Source organism: Dermacentor silvarum, chromosome 3 (assembly GCF_013339745.2).
Source record: "Dermacentor silvarum isolate Dsil-2018 chromosome 3, BIME_Dsil_1.4, whole genome shotgun sequence".
NCBI lineage: Eukaryota > Metazoa > Arthropoda > Arachnida > Ixodida > Ixodidae > Dermacentor > Dermacentor silvarum.
The window spans coordinates 151,256,437-151,278,260 of record NC_051156.1 but is presented as its reverse complement, the minus strand read 5'-3'; the positions used below and the strand labels follow the sequence as shown (position 1 = coordinate 151,278,260).

At 46.5% G+C, this 21,824-nt stretch overlaps 1 protein-coding gene across 2 annotated transcripts in view; it reads right to left on the bottom strand.

Annotated features, from left to right (window-relative positions):
- Positions 1–21,824, bottom strand: part of LOC119445928 (aromatic-L-amino-acid decarboxylase-like) — a 141,746-nt gene that overhangs the window by 48,569 nt on the left and 71,353 nt on the right. The window contains exon 1 of one of the 2 annotated variants that reach the window (XM_037710234.2): positions 7,976–8,301. The exons of the other annotated variant lie outside the window; for it this stretch is intronic. Coding sequence (XP_037566162.1) covers positions 7,976–8,063 — 88 coding nt within the window. The 5' untranslated portion in view covers positions 8,064–8,301. Of the gene's footprint in view, positions 1–7,975; positions 8,302–21,824 lie in introns of those variants that run through there. 2 annotated transcript variants of the gene reach the window in all.

The following is a 21,824-nucleotide window of genomic DNA, read 5'->3' as shown; positions in this document are numbered from 1 at the left end:
CCACCGCGGTGGCTCAGTCAGCTAAGGCGTTGCGCTGCTGAGCACGAGATCGTGGGATCGAATCCCAGCCACGGCGTGCCACATTTCAATGCAGGCGAAATGCAAAAACGCCCGTGTGCTTGCGTTGTAGTGCACGTTAAAGAACCCCAGGTGGTCAAAATTAATCAGGAGCCCTCCACTACGGCATGCGCCTCATAATCAGAACTGGTTTTGGCACGTAAAAGCCCACTAAGAACAGAAATGAACGTGTTCTTGTGAACAGACACCGAGAAAGCCCCGGGCACGATAATATATCAACCGTATTTCTGAAAGCACGTGCACAGGAGCTGCTTTGCAGATTATATTCTCCGAATCGATAAATACAAGTACCTTCCCCGCGGACTGGCTACGAGCGGAAGTAATCCACATCCATAAAGAAGGTAATAGATTACACGTGGAAACATACAAACATATACCACTGACAAGTTGTTCTTGCAAATTAACGCAGCCCATAGTACGCAAAGCAATCGTGACTTACTTAGAAGAAAAATCATTATATCCTATGCAACATTGTATTAGAAGAAGGTTGTCGACTATAGACGGTTTCATGCTCGTGGTAACAGCAGCGAGCGTACCGCCTCCAAGAAACTTCCGGTCACGTGCGTTATCAGCCTACTATGTTTTAACGCATGGTTGCTTCTTTGCCAGTTACATTTAGCAGCTACGTCAGTGGGCAAAACCGGAAGCCGTGCAGGGCCTATGTTTGTAATCAGTGAAAAGGTCTATATAACCCAATTACTAGAGATAATGCACGATTTCGCATAATAATTACTTTCTTGTTTCAAGCTAATGTCTAATTTATTGATTTGTCGGGGGCCTATGATCATGTCGTGAGCTGTAAACTAATCGAAAAAATCAGGTCCATTGGATGAGCACAATAAGAGAAGATGGATAGCAACGTACATATCTGTCGAACCGTACCCAATATGTTTCCATAAATAATTATTTTTATTAATTAATTAGTCTGGTCATCTCGAAGCTTATTCAGGGGTAACACAGTAATCCGCACTGGTACCGTTTATATATTCATTAATGACATCACTGGATGCGTGGAAAGTGGAGGGAACTTGTGGCTATTTGCCAATGACTTGATAATTTACACCAGTGCTGATGACAAGCTTAGATTAAATACATCACTGAACAATATCCCACGTTGGTGTGAAATGTAGGAAATAGAAACTAATATTAAGAAAACAAAATACATGACCATAACTCACAGAAAGTCGATCTTTAAATTGCGTTTGATTAAGCATATAATAGAAACTGACGCAATAAAATATTTAGGCCCATAACCTTTACAAGTGCATTTAAATGGAATACTCCTGTTCATACGACATGTACGAAAGCGTTCGGAACGCTCGGTTTGTTCCAAATAAAATTAACTGCAGTGCCTTCCTGCGTGAAATCAAACTAACAGCATATAAAACCTTAGTAAGGCCCATTTTTGAGCACGTAACTTAGTGTGGAATCCTTACCAGAAAGGAGTTAGAGAAATGCGAAAATATTGAAAAAAAAGTATTGCGATTTATTCACTCTAAATATTCTCGACACGACAGCATAAGCATTCTTAGAAATCAAGCAGCCCTCTCTACCCAAATTTTCAGGCGTGTGTTTAATGTAATTAAGTTTTTTTTACCTTATATCACAGCCTAGGAGGATATAAAAATGCTGGAGTAGAAGGGACGCTCTTCAAGTGAAGCCAGCGCCGCCGTATTGTAGTGGACAGAAAGCTTGGCGGCCACCTGATTGTGTGCAGCGACTGCAGTGCGCGGTAATTTTTCCTGGACAAAGGTGCCTCAGCAGGAGCTTCGTATGCATGCAGCCAGATTGCAACGAGCGTGGTTCAATCCTGCGTGCTGGATGAATCATGCTGACCAACCTCAAATCAATGTTGGCCCACGTTCAAATTTCAAGCTGGTGCACCCCTAACGTACAAGCTGGCGCACCTCTAAATATTAAGTTGGCCCATCCCAAAATCTCAACTTGTCCCACTCCAAAATCTCAACTTGGCCCATCCACAAATTTCAAGTTGTCCCTTCCCCAAATTTCACTTGGCCCGTCTCCAAATTTCAAGTCGTCCCATCCCCGAATTTCAAGTTGACCCACCCCTAATATCATGTTTACCCACCCCAATATCAATTTGGCCCACCCCCAAATTTCAGTTAACTCACCCACAAATTTTAAGTCGGCACACACCGACTTTCAAGTCGGCCCACCCCCAAATTTTAGTTTAGTAATGGTGATCATATGCGGAAAAAAAAAAACGGCAGCGAAAGCGCATGATATGCTACGCGGCCGGTTTCCTGACCACCACACGATGGCCACCGGCACCTTCACTGTCTTCTATGGGTAGGTATAGGCGGCTTCCAGTCCAGAAATGTTTTTATATGCTCCTAGATCACAACAATATAAGTAAGCGAGATTACGTACAGCGACTGTATCAGCACTCCCTGGGAACCTGTCGTCATAAACACACCAGGCAGTACCTCACACTACGACACGTTCAAGTACTAATTTTTTCCCGTCTGTAATCCAAATGTAATGTGTTCCCAAAGGAACTTGCTGTATCATATTCTGTGGACGACTTTGTTGCAAAATTATAGTCATGTTATAGTTAAAGATGAGCATTACAAGGATTGCTGTTTTTAGTGCGCAGTTTACAATATGATGCGTATGATAAAAAACCTAGGCAATGGTACCTGTGGTTTTGTTTACTACGTTTAGTTTTGTGTTGTACTTATTTTGAAGCACTAAAAATGAATAGGTCATTTAAAGCTTCTTAAATAGCGCAATTTGACACAACTAACAGTGTACATTATTCTGAGCACCTTTCTGTAATTGTATTTCTTGATTCGCGTGAAACAAATAATCCTGTTCTGCTCTTTCGTAGCATGGATGCAATAATATTTTTTCATCTCTCTTGTACTCATGTGAAATTTTTACAGTTCACTTCCTGTATGAACCTGCGCAAAAGTTTCGCAGTAGTGTTAAATAAATAAACAAACAAACAAATAAAATTTAACGACACCTCGTTCAAGAATAAAATTTCGTTAACTATAGTTCAACAGGGGATCGAATTCAGGCCACTTGCGATATTTTACGTTTGCGATACAGAGTACTGCAATGGTAATCAGCTGGATTTAGCGTCTTTGCCCAAATCTGGCGAGTGCTGCTGGAATAATACGAATAACACACATCATAGTGCACCCAAAGAAAGATCCTACTGGACGATCATCCCACTGATAGCTGTCTTGGATGCGCGCGCATACTCTTGCTCATTTTCGTAAAGCCTAGTGTTTGACGAACGTTCTTCTGGTAATACAAAGACGGAAGGGTAAATTACAGCCACTCACCAGAGAGAGAGAGAGAGAGAGACGAAGGAGAAAAGGCAGTCAGGTTAACCAAGCTCGTGCCTGCTTGGCTACTCTACGCTAAGGTAGGAGGGAAAGTTAGCAGGAATAATAATAAAAATGCATTCGGTGCGACCACACTCGTAGAGGAATGTTCACTGAGATTCACAGGCAGTCTTACTATCCACCCGCCTTCAAAAAGGGAAATAGGGATTTTAAAGTGCATCGAAAAAGATCCCAGTATTTTTTCTTCCGAGAGCACTCTGTCACCTAAGCGGCTGAGACTAGCTCGCAGAGCACATCGCTGACCATTGAAGAATTGGAAATGGCACAGGAGGGGCTCTATTGTTTCGCCGCAGCCGCAAAAATTGCATTTGGAGCTGTTGGGTATTCCTAGGATGAATAAATAAGCATTCGTAAATGCGACGGCCAAACAAGTTGACAAAAATTATTGATTCAGTGACGACATTTTAGGACTGCTTGCGTGTTTCTCGTTTCACGTGACGAGCTGACTTTGCAACTTTTGCGTCTTCTGTGGTGTCTGTAGGCTTTCACGCGATAACATTGAAGAAACGGCGAAAATGTGCTTCGAACTGCTAGAAGACGAGTAGGCACTGTTCGACAGACGTTTCGATTGTGAGTGTCATGAGGAGATGCGTGTTGTTTAAACTATGTAACTGACTGTATACGCTTACGGGGCAGGCGTGTCGGAATATTCGTTCTTGCGTATCAGTGCAGTTGTAAATGAAGGTTTTCAAAATATGAACAGCGATAAAGAGTCGAATAATTCCTGCGAAAACGCATGCAGTTACCGCTCAACATTCATTGTGAACATTTATGAACGCATGCTGGAATATAGGGTACTGGTTCGGGCGAGTTGGTAGTATGCCATGACGGTAGGCTTCATCGTAGAAACTAGAGAACGAAGACTTGACATACACAAGCGGAAACTTTCGACTGAGTTTTATTGGCGAAAAGGATGAAGTAATATACGCAGACGATGTATGATGCGCATCTGGTGGATGAAAACAACAGCTAGGAATATTTAAACAAACAAGGGGAATATGAAAACGGTGACACGTGCGGTGGCGTGGATTGTGTCGTAAGTAATCCAGATCGTTTTGTAACATTCCAATCGAGGCCGCACTGACACACTGAACCCCCCAGGCAATTTATTTGTGCCGCCTCAATGATTTCTCAGCTCAGTGACTTGATGTTCAATTCAATGATTTCAATGCTTTCATATTCCACTTGTTTGTTTCAAGATTCGTTGCTTTTTTTGTAGTTTTTTTTACACCACCCGGATGCACGTCCTACATTGTCTGTGTTTATAACTTCACCCTTTCAGTTGAAAGTTTGCGCTCGTGTTTGTCAAGTATCCTGTATTCGTTCTGCAGTTTGTGCGCAAAAGCCTACCGTCATGGCCTGTCGGAACCAGGTGCGAGAATATGGTGTAGGATTTTTCCACAAAGCTTTACTTCAAGGTTGTCTGACAACACGCCACTCACGAGGACTTGCTCGAGATTAGGTCTGACAATCAGGGCATATTATTTATTTATTTATTTGTTTATTTCATATACCTCAAAGGTTCCAGAAGGAGTATTGTGTGAGGGGGGGGGGGGGCGGTACAGATAACAACAGTTGTGGAGCAAAAAACAAGTTATACCGTTACATAAATATGAACAGAACGATCATCAAATAATAAAGAAAGAACGTGAAATGAAATAAAATCCAAGGAAGGTAAGCAAACAGTTGTGGGCTCATTTGGCTTAGCTAAGTAAGCCAAATATTGCATTGATTTTTTTTGTCTGAAGGTTACTGTATCATTAATGTCAGCAATGTTATCAGGAAGACCATTCCAAAGAGCAATCGCACGTGGCAAAGCAGAGCAGTTTAATGCATTGATGTGGCCTAAGATGCGCTGGAAACTGAGACGATTATGCAGAAGTCTAGATGTGCGGGAGGGACGAACAAGTGGTAAAGTAGATGAGTGTACATTATGCATGATTCAATTCAATTCAATTCAATTCATTTTTTATTGATAAGTAAATTAGTACATAGACTAGTATACAGGAAGGGGTCCCAAAGTAAAAACTGCAGGCGGGACCCCTTACGATGAATTAAATATCGAGTAATGAAACGAAACTAACACTGCATAGGTGAAAAATTAACAAGCACAATAAAGACAATATAATTACAGTAATATCATGCATAATCATATACTAAAAAAAACCAAGTTACAAAATGAAAGCTGTACAAAAATACAAAAGAAAACCGGCAACAACATAACAACAAAAAAAGAAAAGATAATAATACCATGGTATAACATGTCAGCACAATAAATTTGAAAAAGTGACGAATACATTCAAAGGCAATAGCATGTTAATTAGAACAGTTATTTTTTTATTCAAATAGGTAGTCCTTTAAGTCAGATTTAAATTTGGAAAGGGAGTTACATTGTTTTAAGTCAGTGTGCAGAAAACAAATAAATAATTAAAGTAAATCAATAGAGAAACGTGGACTACGAACAAGGCAGCTCCTTTCACTTGGTTGTTCGCAACTCGACTAAGGACATCGGATATCGCTGTTGACTCGTTCCGATAAAGAGGTCAGAAAACACGCGTTTGAATGGGACATGAACGAACACCAGCTTTGTCTTCGGTCGCTATGGCGTACACTAAACGCGTACGCCGATTGTCTCTGATTTTAGGGACCTTAAGATTGTGACAAAAGATGGCTAATCACAAGGCTGTAATTGACGTAACAAAATACTGGCACCTAGATCGTGAAGATACCACAAAGCTAAGCATAATGAGAAAGAGACTCAAACAGAAGGAATAAGGCCCTTTTTTGAAATTTGTACTCAAGAAGTCCTTGTTACCATTCGTGGAGCATTGCTGCGCTTATTTCCCTAGTAACAGAACTTTCATTACATTATCGCTGGCACTGGTTGTCGCTATCAGCGACAAAACTGTCGTCGTGGTGTGGAGGACTTCTATTTATTGAGCTACAATTTTTGTAGCTGAAGTAGGATGGAGCCAATAAAATTGGTACGTCACTTTTACTTGTCATGATCCCGCGTGCCTGTACTGACAAGAGAGATTGCCATAGCGAAAATATAGTACCGGCGCGATTTCGATCATTTCTACACATAGAAACTGAAGTTATTACAGCGCCCACACTGGTCAAGCGCCGTATACTTACGTCTGAAGATGGGCCCAGGAAGTATGTGTCAAGTTCCGTGCAGTGAGGAATATTTGATGAGCTCCTTCAGAGCAAGTAGTAAAACAATCTTTCACTGAAATGCGCGCCTTAGCCTCTGTGAATGAAACTGCCCAAAGTTGGTGCATTTACCATAGAAAAATACATTGCTAACGAGAATTTCTCACTTAGCCCTGTGGTCTTGTCGCACATGTGCTCTGTAACCTGGCAGTCTCTCACCATTCTTCTCTCTATAATCTTCTTATTATCTCTACCGAAGGACACCATGGCGATTAATTTTTTTACTGTTTTTTACTGTTCACAGTGTCACAAGAAGTTGTAAAGCAACACACATCGACTCTCCTTTTTCAGGGCTGCTAAATGGTCGGACTGATATGCTGTGCCCACCCTGACTTGCAAGAAGAAGCCAGCGGTATGGCCCAATGCGATCGTTACACAAGATTCATACATACATATGCAGCACACGATGACTCGTTCCTTTATGGAATATCAAAGAGTACTGTTACGTCGCTTGTGTCGGTAATGAGCATCAGTGCGCAAACAAGTACCAGCGCGATGAGAGGGAATGTTGGCGTGCAGCGTACAGTAGAACAGAACTAGCTACAAACGGGTTCCTCAGGAAAGAAGCTGCGCCGTTGAAGAAAAATGTCGCTCTGGTTCTGGCATGGAATCAGGCACCACCACCTTCCCGCGACATTCGCCCCACCCTATGAGCTGACCGTTTCAGCATATGGGCGCTGGGCGAGTTAATCGCGAATCTGAAGTGCTAAAACATTCATTAATCAAGTGAGTTATTCGGAAACCAGCAACGTGGAGGAATATTCGTGAAATTGCACGCTGGGGCCCGCATGAAAGTGGCGGACAGCTCTGCGGGTGTTCCTTCTTTAATGAGCAGTTCACAGTGGCGTTCCAAAAAAAAAAAAAAGGACCCGTCTTGAGCGTTAATTCTATAAACACCCGTCAGTCGTGAAACAGTGGTTGGCCGGTCGTGAGAAGGTGTGCATGGCGTTGGGGCAACTCACTCGAATCAGCGGAACTTGTGCGGTGTCTCGAGGTGTTTGGGAGCCCTTTATTTAGGGAGGTGGGGGGGGGGGGGGGGGGGAGCTATGGAATAAGTCAATTTCGATTCGAGTGTGACAAACGTAGGAATGATTTATGTTGCTCCTGAAGCTAGAGTGACTAGATGGTTTTTTTGATTTTCTGCGCGCCAGAGGAGGCTGTTCTGACATAGCTGTCATAATGCAAGGATTGCGCGGGTGGGACATGGTATACATATAACTGTCTCTGTCGCTGAAGAGACGACAGTGCCGTCTCTCACCAACACAAGCAGCCTTCCACGAGCTCGCGGCGGGCATTTGGCTCACCGAGAACGTCCGGCGGTGCCTCCTCATTTCGGGCGTCGATCTTGATCAGGCAGTGCAGCCGGTTGAAGAGGAGCTCCAGGGGCTTCATGGCGCTAGCACGTGCGCTGGCGTCACCCGGAGACAGCTGAGACCACGCGCAGGCGGACGCGAGGTTTTTGCCCCTCAGATAAGCGCAGGTGCTCCTCCTTCCCAGGAGCCGATACACGCGCGAAGGCGGCCGATAGAAGAAGCAACCTCTCCTCCGACGCCGAGAAAGAATACACTGCGGATCGCGACTCCGAGTGGACAGTCGGATAAGAGGGACTCCTCTCCGAGTCTCGACGACATCCGAGCTAAACAGGTAATGAGGCGAAAGAATAAGCAAGTAATCGCCCCTCAGGTCGAGGGGCACTCTCTCACTCTCTCTTTTCCCGTCGTTCGCGCCGCGTCGGTCGCTTCGTAATCGCCATCGATAGATATAGATTACAATGCGCTTCGCGCTTCGTCCGCGTTACGCAAGTTGTGGTTCGTAGGCTTCGGCGGTTAGCTTCACTTCTTGAAACTTTGGGTAACAGCGCAAACAGACGACCACAAGAAGGGAGACACGCACACACTACACACGTACCTTCTTGTGGTCGTCTGTTTCCGCTGTTACCCAAAGTTTCAAGATGTACCAACTCGCCCAGAAAGAAGTATTGATGTAGCTTCACTTCATAAGTTGTCTATGTAACGCGCAAACGAAAACGGGGGCCCAGATTCGCTACGCCGTCCTTGCCCAGGCAGAATTTACACCATTGTAGGCGGCCAGAGTGTGAGGGCTGCCCGTCAGAAATGCTGGTTGCGCGATGGACGGCTCACCGACAACGACCTTGCTTCCGCGGACCAGTAAACTAACGTCTATACTTATGCGTCATACTGCCACATTCAATACACGCTACACCGTTGAACGTTCCATACACTGTATATTCTTCTGCGAATATGATATTGATGATGATTTATTGGCATCTCCTTTGGAATTGGGAGGCAACAAATAGTAACCTACCTGATTGATTTAATCAGGTATGGTATACATGTTTTTCATTCTAGCATTTTTGTATTCGTCTCCTTAATATTATTTCTGTTCCTCAAAACTTCTCTATCTACCTTGTGCCGCTACCTATGCCTGTAACGGATCCGGTCGTATCAATCTCTTCCCTACTTTTTTTTTTCTCACGAATACTTGAAACGAATCTTGCTTATCTCGACACGCCTGATCTAATTTGCAATCATCCAAGCGCCCTCATTATCACGTTAAAAATTTAATTCTGGGGTCTTACGTGCCAACACCACGATATGATTATGTGGCACGCTGAAGTGGGGGACTCTGGGCTAATTTGGGGTCCTTTAACATGCACTAGAGTGCACGGTACACGGGCGCTTTTGCATTTCGTCCCTATCGAAATGCGGGATTCGATCCCGCAACCTTGGGCTTAGCAGCGGAACACCAAAGCAACTATACGCTGCCACGGCGGGCAACCATCACGTCATACATGCTCAATGACTGATCCTAACTTTATGGAACTGACTATAGTGAGGGGGCCCTTCATTATAGCCATAACACTGTAGTGACAGGCTAACAGCAGCCGATGCAGACGCTGTGTAATAGTGAAGCCTTTTGTCTGGTTTTGTGGCGTTGTGGAAACGCGTAGGGCTCGTGATTGTGGGGTCCTGGGTTCGAATCGAGTCTTCGGCAATGCTTTTCTTTCATTTTAACGTTACTGCATAATTATTTTCGTCGTTCGGCTTCTGCAATACTTCTTATTTTGTCGTATGCTTCACCGCCGCGTCTGACACGGAGGGCTCCTAAGGGGACCGAAGCGACCCGATGCGTAGGCCTAGCGAGAGATGGGGTGGGCGGGGGTCTTGGGTAGATGCCGTTTTAGCGGCCACTGACTAGCGAAACTTTGTGCACATAACATGCGATGGAATAAAAGGGGCCCCTCACTTTAACAACGAAACGGCGATGGGGGCCCGTCATAATATCGTATAGAGTATTATGACGGGCCCCCTCACCGTGTAGTGAGTGCCTAACTTTATTATGAGTGATCATGATGAAGGTGATGATGATCAACCTCAACCATGACACGTACCTACAATGGTGGATGGATCAAGAGTCAGGGTATGTAGCAAACACACAGATAATAAGTACAGTACTTAAACGAAGAGATGGAAAAAATTAGAAGAGATAGAAAAATGAAAGAATAGTGTGTAATTGAATAGTTCAAGTAAATACCTGGATAATTCCATTTAAAACAGATAGTAAGCAGGTTTATTGAACGACTCCGATCAAAGAGAATTTAGAAAAGTACAATAGGGATTCTAAAGAAAGTAGTGTGGTAAGTGTTCTGCAGCTTGAAGGAACTAAGACTATGTCAAATACATCCCTGTTGCTAAAACCTAGTGCCGAGGTCCCTAGGGAGAGTAACACTAAAATGCTTAAATTCCAACAAAGCCTACGAAGTGGACTTTCAAGAACCCTTTTTCTTTGAAAAATAAACCAGCGGCTGCATAAAAAAATGTTTGGAATCAAGAGATTCACTTTTCTTCCAGAAATAGCATAGAGAAGAGATCAGCAGATGTGTAAGAACAGATTCAGTATGAGGGGCACTATTAAATGTTAAGTATAAATTCAATATGAGATGTGGCACTCGTCGCCTAATTTCTTTTTGATGGCGCTGCACACCTAAACTGGAGCTCCTGTGGTGGTGCTACTGTCATCCGCGCCACTGACAAGGTTGATGGTGAATGCTGTGCTAGCGCGAGTTGGGGACGAGACAATACTGAAAAAAAAAATGCTGGCTTTCCCATAATCGAGAGTAGATGCAAGCATGTATTGGATACCGGCAAAGCAGATTGGTGCCGCGACTCAGGCCTGAAAGCTTAATGAGCCGAAATGAACCTGTTTTGAACTGAACCTCGTTGCAAGTCTCGTCTCAGCCAAACAACTATCCGCGGCGCGCCGGACGCTGCCGGCCTGGTCAGGCAGCGTGGCGTTATCTCTCGAAGGAGGCAGCGCAAGACTCGCGCCGTGGAACTCACGGACCGCTGGCGTAGAAAAGCGCACAGGCAACCCTGTCTCAGTGCCAAAAGATGACAATCTGCCTTTTCAACGTCGCTATTGGAAATGACAAATTAAACTTCAGCGTACAATTAAACTTCAGCGCACTAGAAGTTACAGCTAGAGTAACTGTTTTGAACAAATATCACGAAGAAATCGAAAGCAATAGTTGTTTTGTTACTTGTTTGGGCAGTAACTAGCGTATGTTGCTAGGTCCTGCACAAGGGGTTGGGGACCAGAGACCACATTTTCTTAAGTTTTGACTGGTTGTCTGGATGTTCTTGTTTCTTTCTCGCCCCATTCTCATTTTGAGTGCCCGGATAGTGCATCTGGATTTTAGCTCAAGGTTTCTTGAAGGCCGCCGCCAACGGGAGCTAAAAGCACTTCATACTTAAAAGGAAACGTCATCAATATCAACCTGGACAGCGCTATGACGGGACGCTACACTGGCCCGCCGGCATGGTTCTTCAACACAATGAACAAAACATAGTTGGCCCGCTATCCACCAGCCGCACACATAGTTAAAGAAAAACAAGAAAACACAAGGTTCTTTCTGCAGGAGCTACAGAAGAGGTCGTAGGGGAGAAAAACAGAAAAGCTGTCAGTGACAACACTATACGGTGCTTCGACACGTACAGCTAAGTGCAACGGTGCTTACGCGTGCACTAGCAACGACGCAGCCATACTATAATCAATCGTCTAAAACATAGGTGCCTGTATCAACACTAACGATGTCACACTATTCATCCACTCTGGTTGACACACCGGTGCTCTCAATCTCTCCCTATTCGAAGACGCATTCGAGAGATGCTGTTCATAAAAACCACCGTGCCAGTATTGGACCACTGTAAGAGCCCGCAGCCTCTTGATATCTGGAACAACACTTGAAAAGAATGAACCCTTCAGCGCCCACAAGCACCAGTGAGAGATCATGGTGCGTTTCCTGAGCTATCAGTACCTAATTGGATCAGTGGTATAAAATGTAACGCATTAGCACAGTGATTTTATAACTTGAAAGGTACCAGATGACTATGTTATAAGTGACCTTGAGTGAGAGAGTGAGAGAAAGATGAAGGGCAGGGATGCCCGATTGCCAGCTTTCCTGGCATGAAGCGTCCCAGCAGTTACCAGCAAGAAAATGGCACGGGGAATGCGTTCCTGTTCTACACTCAGTGGGTCCTGACAAACGTTACTAGCCGACTCGGTCAGTCAATCTTTACCTGTTAGTGAAGGTGGACGCAAGAAAACAATGCAATGCGATATTACGCTGATTAATTAGGCGCGCACGTTTTCCACTTCGAGGGTGCGCACCACATTTAACATAATTTTCCATCCCCACTGAGGCCAGCAGGCTCACTGCGCGAGGAAATGCGCAGAACACTACAGGCTTAGTGGCAATTGATGTTGCGGTCACCTACTAGGTGTACCGTTGAAACGGAGTAAAGGCTTTCACACAACACTGAGGCACGGTCAGGTTTTCAGTCTTTTGCTATGAGCACATTAGCGACTGTCTCTTTCGTGAGCCCTTTTGGTTGATAAGATGCTTGTTAAAGACAAAGGGAGTCGTCATTTGACCATACGCGCCAGACATTTCACTTCATTACTTCAGCACTGGGACGAGCGAAGTGATGGCTCCAGGCGTGGAAGTGGTCTTTTCCCAGAAGCATACTTAGAGTATGGGGCACTAAGCAAACCTATAGGACAGTTTGCTGTCCATATCATGTGATTGTAACGCGAGAACGTGCTTATTGTAAGAGAACAATGCTGATTACTGTAAAGGAGTTTTTTTTATTGTTTATGGGGACAGAGTATCTGAGCAAAGCATTCTCGATAACGTCGGGATTCGCTGGTATTATTTAAGTGTACGAATAGCGTCCTAGAAGGCTCGTTTTCATTGGTTGTCTCACTTCGTTTGCTTTCGTAGTATTTTTCCCCCCTTCTGGTAAACTCATGTCTTCATTGGCCAATCAAAAGCCAACATCGCAGCATATTTTCAGCGATGACGGTTGATAAGTGAGCAACGCTGGCTCCTTACAATCTTTACGCTTCCGTACAGATATTTCGGGGAGGATGATACAATATATGCCTACTCAACGTGCTCTGTTCGAGGCCACCGTTTTCGTGGGACCCTTCTCAAACAAAATCTCGAGTGGTCGTATGATGTGCGCCTTAGATAACAACGATATCACTGCAAGACCGTACGCTCGCGCCTTGCTTGCAAGATTGAGGACGACACTATACATGTCGCGTAGTCTATGTAACGGGAGATTCGTGTCCTTTGTTACTGGAGCACGACTCTTGAATGGCGCTTGTAATTGATCAGATTCCACGCAGTTACACGAAACCCGGTGTAAGGTCACCTGGTTTGTTTAACATGCAAAAAAAAATATCCGTATAGTTAGTTATATGATGCGCTCAGCTGTTATTCAGTGTCTTTTTATCTCTAATCTAGCGCTCTTCGAGCTAGGGACATGCACTTCGAACTTCTCAATATGTCAGAGCACTGCCTGCAACGTTGCGGTTAAGATGATGGGAGATTTGTTACCATGCAAGGCTGTGAATTCTGACATGAGAACGACATAAGTAAGACAGTGGCATAGTTCTAAACATCCAGCATGTTACAGACCTTTGCGTACTAGTCGTGATTTTGCTAACCTAAACCAGCTTAAGTTGTCCAATAACTGCTTACAAAAACCATTACATGCGATTGTTGCGCTGGATTGTCGTTTTGTCAATTTTGTCGTTTTGGCTTAACTGATAGGCTAAGCTGTGCAGGAAATGCGCTAGCGATTGCTTCTCGCGTTGCGGAAATATGGAAACACACATATGTATTTCAGGCGCATGCCTTCGCCTCATTGCGCAGCACTGTTACGCCTATTATTTTTGCCAGATTTACCCTTTGCAAAATTGACGTGAGCCGTGCGACTATTAACCTGTCTGCCGCATAAAAACATCCTCTGTTCTCATTTATAAGAAAGAAGATTCCCCCATTAACCCTTATGTTACCAACAATAAAACAAGAAAGCTTCGCACAAGTAACTAGTCACCTCTTGCACCAGAAGACAATGTCTTTAGGAGACACTGTGTGATACACGTTGGCGCAGCTATTGAGAGGGCAATCTTCATCAGCCCGAGCAGCTCGGTACTCAAGCCGCTCGCAGCTACGTAGCAAAACCAGATCATTTGTTGCTTAAGATATAAAGACAACACACAATGTGATCACAGCTGTTCGCAACTTGAACAACATTGATGTCATTCGACTCGCTCAATGCTGTGAAACCGCTGAAATGAGTGACACGAACAATGCGTGTCACTGAATATATCCATAGACTTCATGTGTACAAACTGTCAAAGGCACACTGCCGCAAGGTCACCGGCACGGCCACCATATTAATATAGCAGACGAAATCATTCACTTTCGTTCACCTGACAACGTAGCGACTACCCTTCCCAACGACGCCTGCTTTATCTTCGTCGCCCGGAAATCATTTCTCCGACGCGACAGAAGTGCTTGAATCTCCCTGTATGTCCACTCCTTCCCTCGGAATCTCACTAGGGTGGCGAAAGCCTCTCTCAGGAGACTTGGCCTGGAATGGCCCGTCAACCTTCCAAAATCTGGGCCTGGGCCCACGCACATAAGGGCCTGTAATGTGCCCAAAGTGATGCGGCCCCGTCTACGCAGCGGATGCTCGCCATCCGCTGTGACTGTGTCCAGGTACAAGGGCCACAAGCGAGAAAGTGCTCAGATTCTGGGATGCACACAGACCAGCATAGACTACGAGTAGGTAATTATGGAGAAAGTTCCATAGGACCCTTAGGCACCTTCTTTGCGAAAAAGGTCTGCAAGCATTTATTTAACTATATTATGTCGTATGGCAACCCGTGCACGAAGAAAGAAAGTCACAAACTGAATGCTCCCCAACACACCGGCATTGCGGAGCCTTCACTATCTTCCGAAACTGTTTGCCGGCACTGTGGGGAAGGCTACGGAACAGGGGTTTCTTTGATGTACGAAGGCTAGTTTTCATTTTGATTCAGACGTGCTCCGCTGGTTCGACAATAGCCATCGATGACGGACAGACTCGTCCGAGACAGGGGTCGTTCGCAATTACCACCATCTGGTGATCTTCGCAAGCACAAATCAGAACAGAAGGCTCGCCGCTTAGGTACGGAAATTGGACTGTTGATGCGTATGATTCAAGTTGTCTCACGGATGGCTACAATCCGCGCTACCGTTGATACAATTTGGTCGTCGACACGAAAGCGCTTACACGCAGCTGCATTCGTAATGCAGCTGCGGAAAAAGTTCCTGGTTCTGCCGAAAGCCATGTCCCGATCAAAGCATAAACCCTCCTCTTCTTTACGCGATGGTTGGTCCCTCCTCAGTCAAATAAGATCTCTCACTTAAAGGAGATACCGGCTTTCGTAGTGCCTGTTGCAAAATTTAGAAGGGACAGAAAATCGCTAAAACGAAATACAGCACCGAATTACATGTAACGACAAAGCAAGAAGGGGACAGGTATCAAATAGCAGAAGGAAAGAAACAAAGAAAGGAAGTAGTGGCATTGAAAATTGAATTCTGGGGTTTTACGTGCCGGAACCACAATACGATTAAGAAGCACGGTGTAGTGGAGAACTCCGGATTAATTTTGACCACCTGGGGTTCCTTAACGTACTCCTAAATTCAAGCGCAGAGCATGCTTGTCTTTAGCCTCCATCGAAATGCGGCTGCCTCGGCTGGTATCCAAAGCGCGAACTCGACCTCAACAGCGAAACGCCACAGCCACCGGGTTACTCCGACGGGTAAATAAAGGCATGGAGGCCAACCAGACGCCTATTTGATTTGCTACCCTACGCAAGGGGATGGAAGTTTATAAGGGATGAAAAGAGACAAAGAGATCCCGTCATACAGCTAAGCATGACTACAACAAGAAATTGTGCATGTATTTGTTATGCAGAATGTTTACGAGCAGCCAATGCTATGCCTTTTGGTCGACCTACAAGATTGCGTATAGTCCTTCGTTGAGAGCCGGTGTTCTTATCTGCAACAATTGGCCAAAGCGTGCCGCACCTTTCTTCATTACGAATTGGAATACTGTGGGTCCCGCAGTCTGAGGGCTTCTCGCCAAATTTTTTTGACTTTTCTGTTATGACCGACGGCGATAGCGATTGTGGCACAGACGCCTTTGAAGATGAGAAAGGAAAACATCTGCACAGACCAAAACACCAACCGGTAGACGGACATCGCTGGTTTATTTAACGGGCATGTTTTGGCTGTTTATCGTGAAGACGCCACGCTTTGCATAGCGCGTCCTTACATTTCTTGGGACCTTGACCAGTGAACGTAACGTGCAAATGGACGCACTAGAACGTTCCGATGCGTGAAAACAAGCTAATCAAATGCAAACACGTCGTTTTTACCTAGACCTTGGAGCGTACCTGCCATAACTATAGCAACAACGCTAGCGGCGTGTCGGTGCCGCCCGCGCCATTGTCGTTGAGGGGCATATGGGGTCGCCGAGTTCGTCACACGGGTTTCTCAAGGACCAGCGCAAGCTTTCGGTGAATAGCTGCTGACGAGCTATCTGCAAGGTCAACCAACACGCCGCGAAAAACAGGAGCGTCTGCGCAATCGTATGCCTCCACGTTTTTGTTGAAACGTGCAATAATATCGGCGTGACGCGGTGCGAAGATGCTCGGGGTCCGTAGGTGGCCATTGTCAAGCGTGCGCCGATACTCACGTTCCAAAAACCGCAGTGGAAGGACATCGCGCACTGCGGTGGACGAGCACATGGCACTCTGCCACGAGGTACTCCTGCAAGCTGCTCTGGAGGAAGTAAGCAAGGACGTTTCCTCGTGCCGTTATCCCGCTAGACAAGAGCCACTGTGCCGTGTAGAACAGTGCCCCTATCGGGCCCCTTACCACCAAGGACGGTTGATTGAGCTGTAGGTAAGCTAGCGGCAGAGGCGTCTGGCCACCATTCATGCGCGATTTGCGGAAACGTGCCGAGTGCACTCAGGGACTCTGTATATAGTGCGCTATCGGAGAGGGAACAATAACAATCACGTATACAGGAAAGACCACGTCAATGTGCACGAGAGTCGCACTTGCACGGATCACTCGCCGCCGTAGCTCAGTGGCTATGGCGTTGCGCTGCGGAACGCGAGGTCGCGTGTTCGATCCCCGCCGCGGCTGCCGCATTCCGATGGAGCAGGATGCAAAAAACATTCGGCAGAACCCATCTCACGAGCGCGTTTAGCATTGAATCACGCGTTGCCCCCGTCGGAGCAAGTTTTGTATGAAGCGTGCACTGCAGCGGAACTCCTCTTTCGCGCTTCCCGAAGAACACTCGGTGCCACCTAGCGGCGTCGCCGCGAAGCCGGTGCGCAGCCTCCGAAATGCATGGCGCGCTGGTGCGTGCGGACGCTGAGAAACGAGTCATGCGTCAACCGGACCCCGCATCTCGTGCTTCTTTCTAAACACGGTGCGCCACCTAGCGGTGCTGCCGAGAAGTCCGAGTGTGGCCTCCGAGACGAGAAGCGTGGCGCGCCGGTGCCTGCGAACGATGAAAATTGAGCTCTCGCTTGCCGCGTACCCATCGGTAACCCCAGTCGGCGAGAGGCTCATTGAAGAGCGGCACATACCCGGTGCTTTCATGGTGCAACTCGCTAAAAACGTTCGCGTGAAAGACGTTCACTGAAAAGCGGCACATATACCCAGCGCATTTGTGTGGCAGCCTGCTAAAGCGACGGGTTGCTGTCTTTGACGAACACCTCCAACGTGGGCTCGATTTCACCCAGCATCGGAGAAATTTGAAGGATCGTTTTGAAATTTGAAGGATCGCCACATTCCGAGCGGCACATACCTAGTAAACGAAGGTGGCGTTAAAGATGTCCATTGAAGCCCAGCAAAGACCGAGTGGCTCGTACCCAGTGATCCACGTCGGCGTTGAAGTGTTTCGCCAACAGCGGCATCTACCCAGTCCCGCGCGTACAGCGACCCATGTGGGACTGGGCTCTATGAAGAGCTGGACATGTGTACGCATTACCACATACTCAGTTACCCAAGTTGGTCTAAGGGTTGGCTTCGAACCCTGCTCCCCCAGCACTGCTGCTCGATGCGCTTCCCATTCGACCAAGTGACTCGAGTAGGCAGGAATACGATTGTAGACAAACATACACAGGTAGATAGACAGTTAGTCCCCGGAAAGTGCGTGAAATAATCTAATTGATAACGCACGTGTACCTTGCATTGGGTGCACGTTAACGAAGCCCAGGTGGTTAGAATTGATCCGCCGCCTCCCTTGTAATGCGTGCCTCAGGATCAAATCGTACAACGATCGTACAGTCTCCCTTTTACAGCGTGCCTCACAATCAGATAGCGGAATCAAAATATAATAATTAACTGAAACTATGTTTGCAGTAGTTGTTCGGGTTGCGAAAGTAATATTGAACTGTGAAGATGGAGATTGCGTCGCAATTGCCAAGAGGACTGGTGCATAAGGAATTGAGGGCGTAATGCTTCTGTAAGAGATGGCCGCTTCTTAACTATATGTAGACCAATTTGAAATTAAAATTCTGTATCAACGAAAAATAAATTATTTTCAGATCAACGCAATGGTTAGCATCTACGTTAGGCGAATATTTCTTAAGTGGTCTCAATTTAAGGCGAAACAAAGACCTTATACGTGTTATTGTATTTTATTTCCAACATTTTTAAGTTACACATTCTGCTTAAACGCAAACACAAGTTCGCACGACGTCATTGCATGTGACGTGGATGTAGCGATGACTTGCAGGCTAATGCGACGTTTTGCGACTGGTGAAGGAAAGATTCTGAACAGAGATGTATGCACAGAGAAGTGTGATAACACACCGACACGTTATCGCTTCTGGTGGCGAACACCCCCTGTGATCAATCATCCACACCACTCGACCCATGCGACCCACAAAGACCTCCCGCACAGTCTATCCGCCGAGAAGTCATTTGTCCTGCAACTGCACGTCGTGCTTTTCCTTCCCCGGAGCGTAGTTGTCTGGGAATACCTCCCTTCGTCTACTCGCCAAAAAAACGTCCACACCAAACCAGGAGGAAAAGGTTGTTTGGCAGTTTCAACCGAAGGGCAACGCGCAGAAAGTAATACCAAGGTTGAGTGTCGTGCTCAAGTGCAGTGGACGGTGCTCTAACAACACGCGGGGGCGACATGCTGGCGTCATGCAGCACGTTTGGGAGATTGGGATGCGCGATTAGGGAGCACCGTCAGCGGAGTTGCAGCGTCCCACCTCGATGGTGCTCGAAAGGAGAGCGACGGAACACCATTAGCGTTTGTTAGCCCCCAAGAAAATATTAGGCAGTTTTAGCGAGAGGTTTGCTATCCGTTCCGCTCAGGCCAGCATATGCACAGTGTGGCATGCACACAACTGATAATCAGGATCAATAATGCATGTGCGGCGACGAGCCCACAACGTTTGTGTCAGCAGCGGAAGGCAGAACGTTTCTCTGTGCTCCCTGCAAAGCCGATTGAGTGGAGCGCGGCAGTCGTGTCTCAAAGCTGTAGCCAGTGAGTTTGCAAGACGCACCCACTCGAAATGAATTTCCAGGATGACACCAGTTTCGGGATAATATTTTCCAAAGTGTGGGACGAAATACATGGGTGTTCCAGTTACTTTTAACAGCGGAGCTGTTTAGGCCGACCGTCAGTTCGTGTGTCGCGAACAAAACCTCACTGAGCGATGACGTCACCTGCGTTGCCTAGCAACCACCTCGTGGAGCGGCGTGTGCTTCGCCTCCTCTCCGTGCCGCGCAGATGTTGCCTTGACATGGGACGCAAGGGAGAGTGAAGGAGAGGATGCGCGCTCGGGAGAGAGAAAGAGAAAATGAGAGAGAGAGAGAGAGAGAGAAATAAATTGTAGCAGCACCAACGAGGCAACGCGCAGAGCTGCTGCCGACGCCGTCCGCGTTTCTCCGTTTCCCCGCGTTCGCGCCGAACGCGCGCGGTGTCCGTAACTGCAGCAGGCGCCTCTGGCGGTGGCTCGGAAGGTTCTGACCAACCCCGCCCTGGAAAGTGTGGAGGCCCAGCTTGGCCGTGACATCACCGGGGAGATAAAGCTCGGAGCCGACGCGACGGCGGCAGAACTCTCATTGACTCTGTGGCGAGTACATGTAGCCTTGACATGGGGCGACCAAAGAAGATCCGGACACCCGAAGAAGCCGCTCATCTTGAAGCGTGTCGCGCGGCCAAGCGAGAATCTGCGCGTCGGGGGCGTGCCGATTCGGAATATCCGTGCCTAGCAGCACTTAGAATTTCCTAGAAAAACTCAGCCAAGCCTCATAAAACCTGGAACAAACTAGGTCGACCACCAGCTCCGCTGTTTGCTCCAGCCTTGCACCCCGAGTGCAAGCTGCCTACTTTTTTGTGCTTCAATGTATAAAACAGCATTTTCGTAAAAAGGTAAGTGGAACAACAGCGCATTTTTACGGCGAGTTTGATGGCGCATATCTCCAAACTGGTGTCATTCTGGAAATTCATTCCAAGTGGATACGCCGGACTATAGCTCACCGGCTACAATTCGTAAATTGCAATATGTGCCGTAAAGTAAATAACTAAGAAGTTAATTAGTTAGTTTTTCTTAATTAGTTGAATATGTGTTTCGATTTCTCGTGTTACTAATATCCGCCCCATCGAATAACCCATCTCAATGATAAGAATTATGCTACCTGCCACAGGGGATTTCTAAAAATTCCGTAAAACTGAAAAATTAACACCCTGTATACCGCTGCGCAACGGTATTGTCCGTGTGCGCCTCGTACCTTCAGCAGTGCTACAACCAGCTTGTGAGATAGAGTACAGACAATTTTACGGCCGGAGGGCTCTCCGCATTCGGAATGCTGACGTCACCAACCGGCGGCGGAGGCGGCACGCTTGAGAGGGCTTCATCGGGAAACCACTCAAAAGTGGGTATGGATACAGCTGGTCACTGGATACAACTGGTGAGGCATCAGTGGTCGTCATTTAGCAATTCGCTGCCTTTCTCTGAATAAAGAAAAACAAGTGTCCGAACAAGGCTGCATTAATCATGTGGCAGTAATATATGAGCGGAATAAAACATCTAGTGGGAAAACATTGTAGTCAAAGCGCACTATGATTTTACGACGGAGGACAAGTGGTGCGACAGCACACCGGGCCCTTCAGTTTGTTTCTTGTTGCCACACGTGGTACGTCGCGGTCCCCTCAGTGTGAGTTTTCGAGAAATTGTGAAAACATCGTGCGTGTCGTAGCGATCGGGGGGCATTGAATTCGTCATGCCGAACAAGTGCTGTGTACCTCAGAGCCGTGGCAATTACGATTCGATGTGCAAGGTGCGCGTCTTCAGATTTTCTCAAGACGAGGAACTGAGCAGAAAAATGGTGCGCGCCATTCCACGGGACAACTTCACTTCTTCACAGCATTCCAGGGTGAGTTATCCTGCAGAATTCTTATGGACACCGGGTCGCAGAAAACCCGGTGTCGTCGTCCGGCGCCCCGCGCCCGGCGCCGTAGCCGGCTTTGGCGTCCTGTTAGCAAAAAATATTCTATACGGCACTAAATACGTCTTATACCACGAAAGTTACTCACGCTTTGTCTTACATTCTTTACAAAGTTATTCCTCAAAATTTGAGAACGAGACCCCTCAAACAAATGTCATGAAACAAAACACCGACAGCACACGCCTTTTATGTTGAACCTTCTCAGACTGCCAATATTAAAAGTGCGAAACAATAACAGAAGTTCG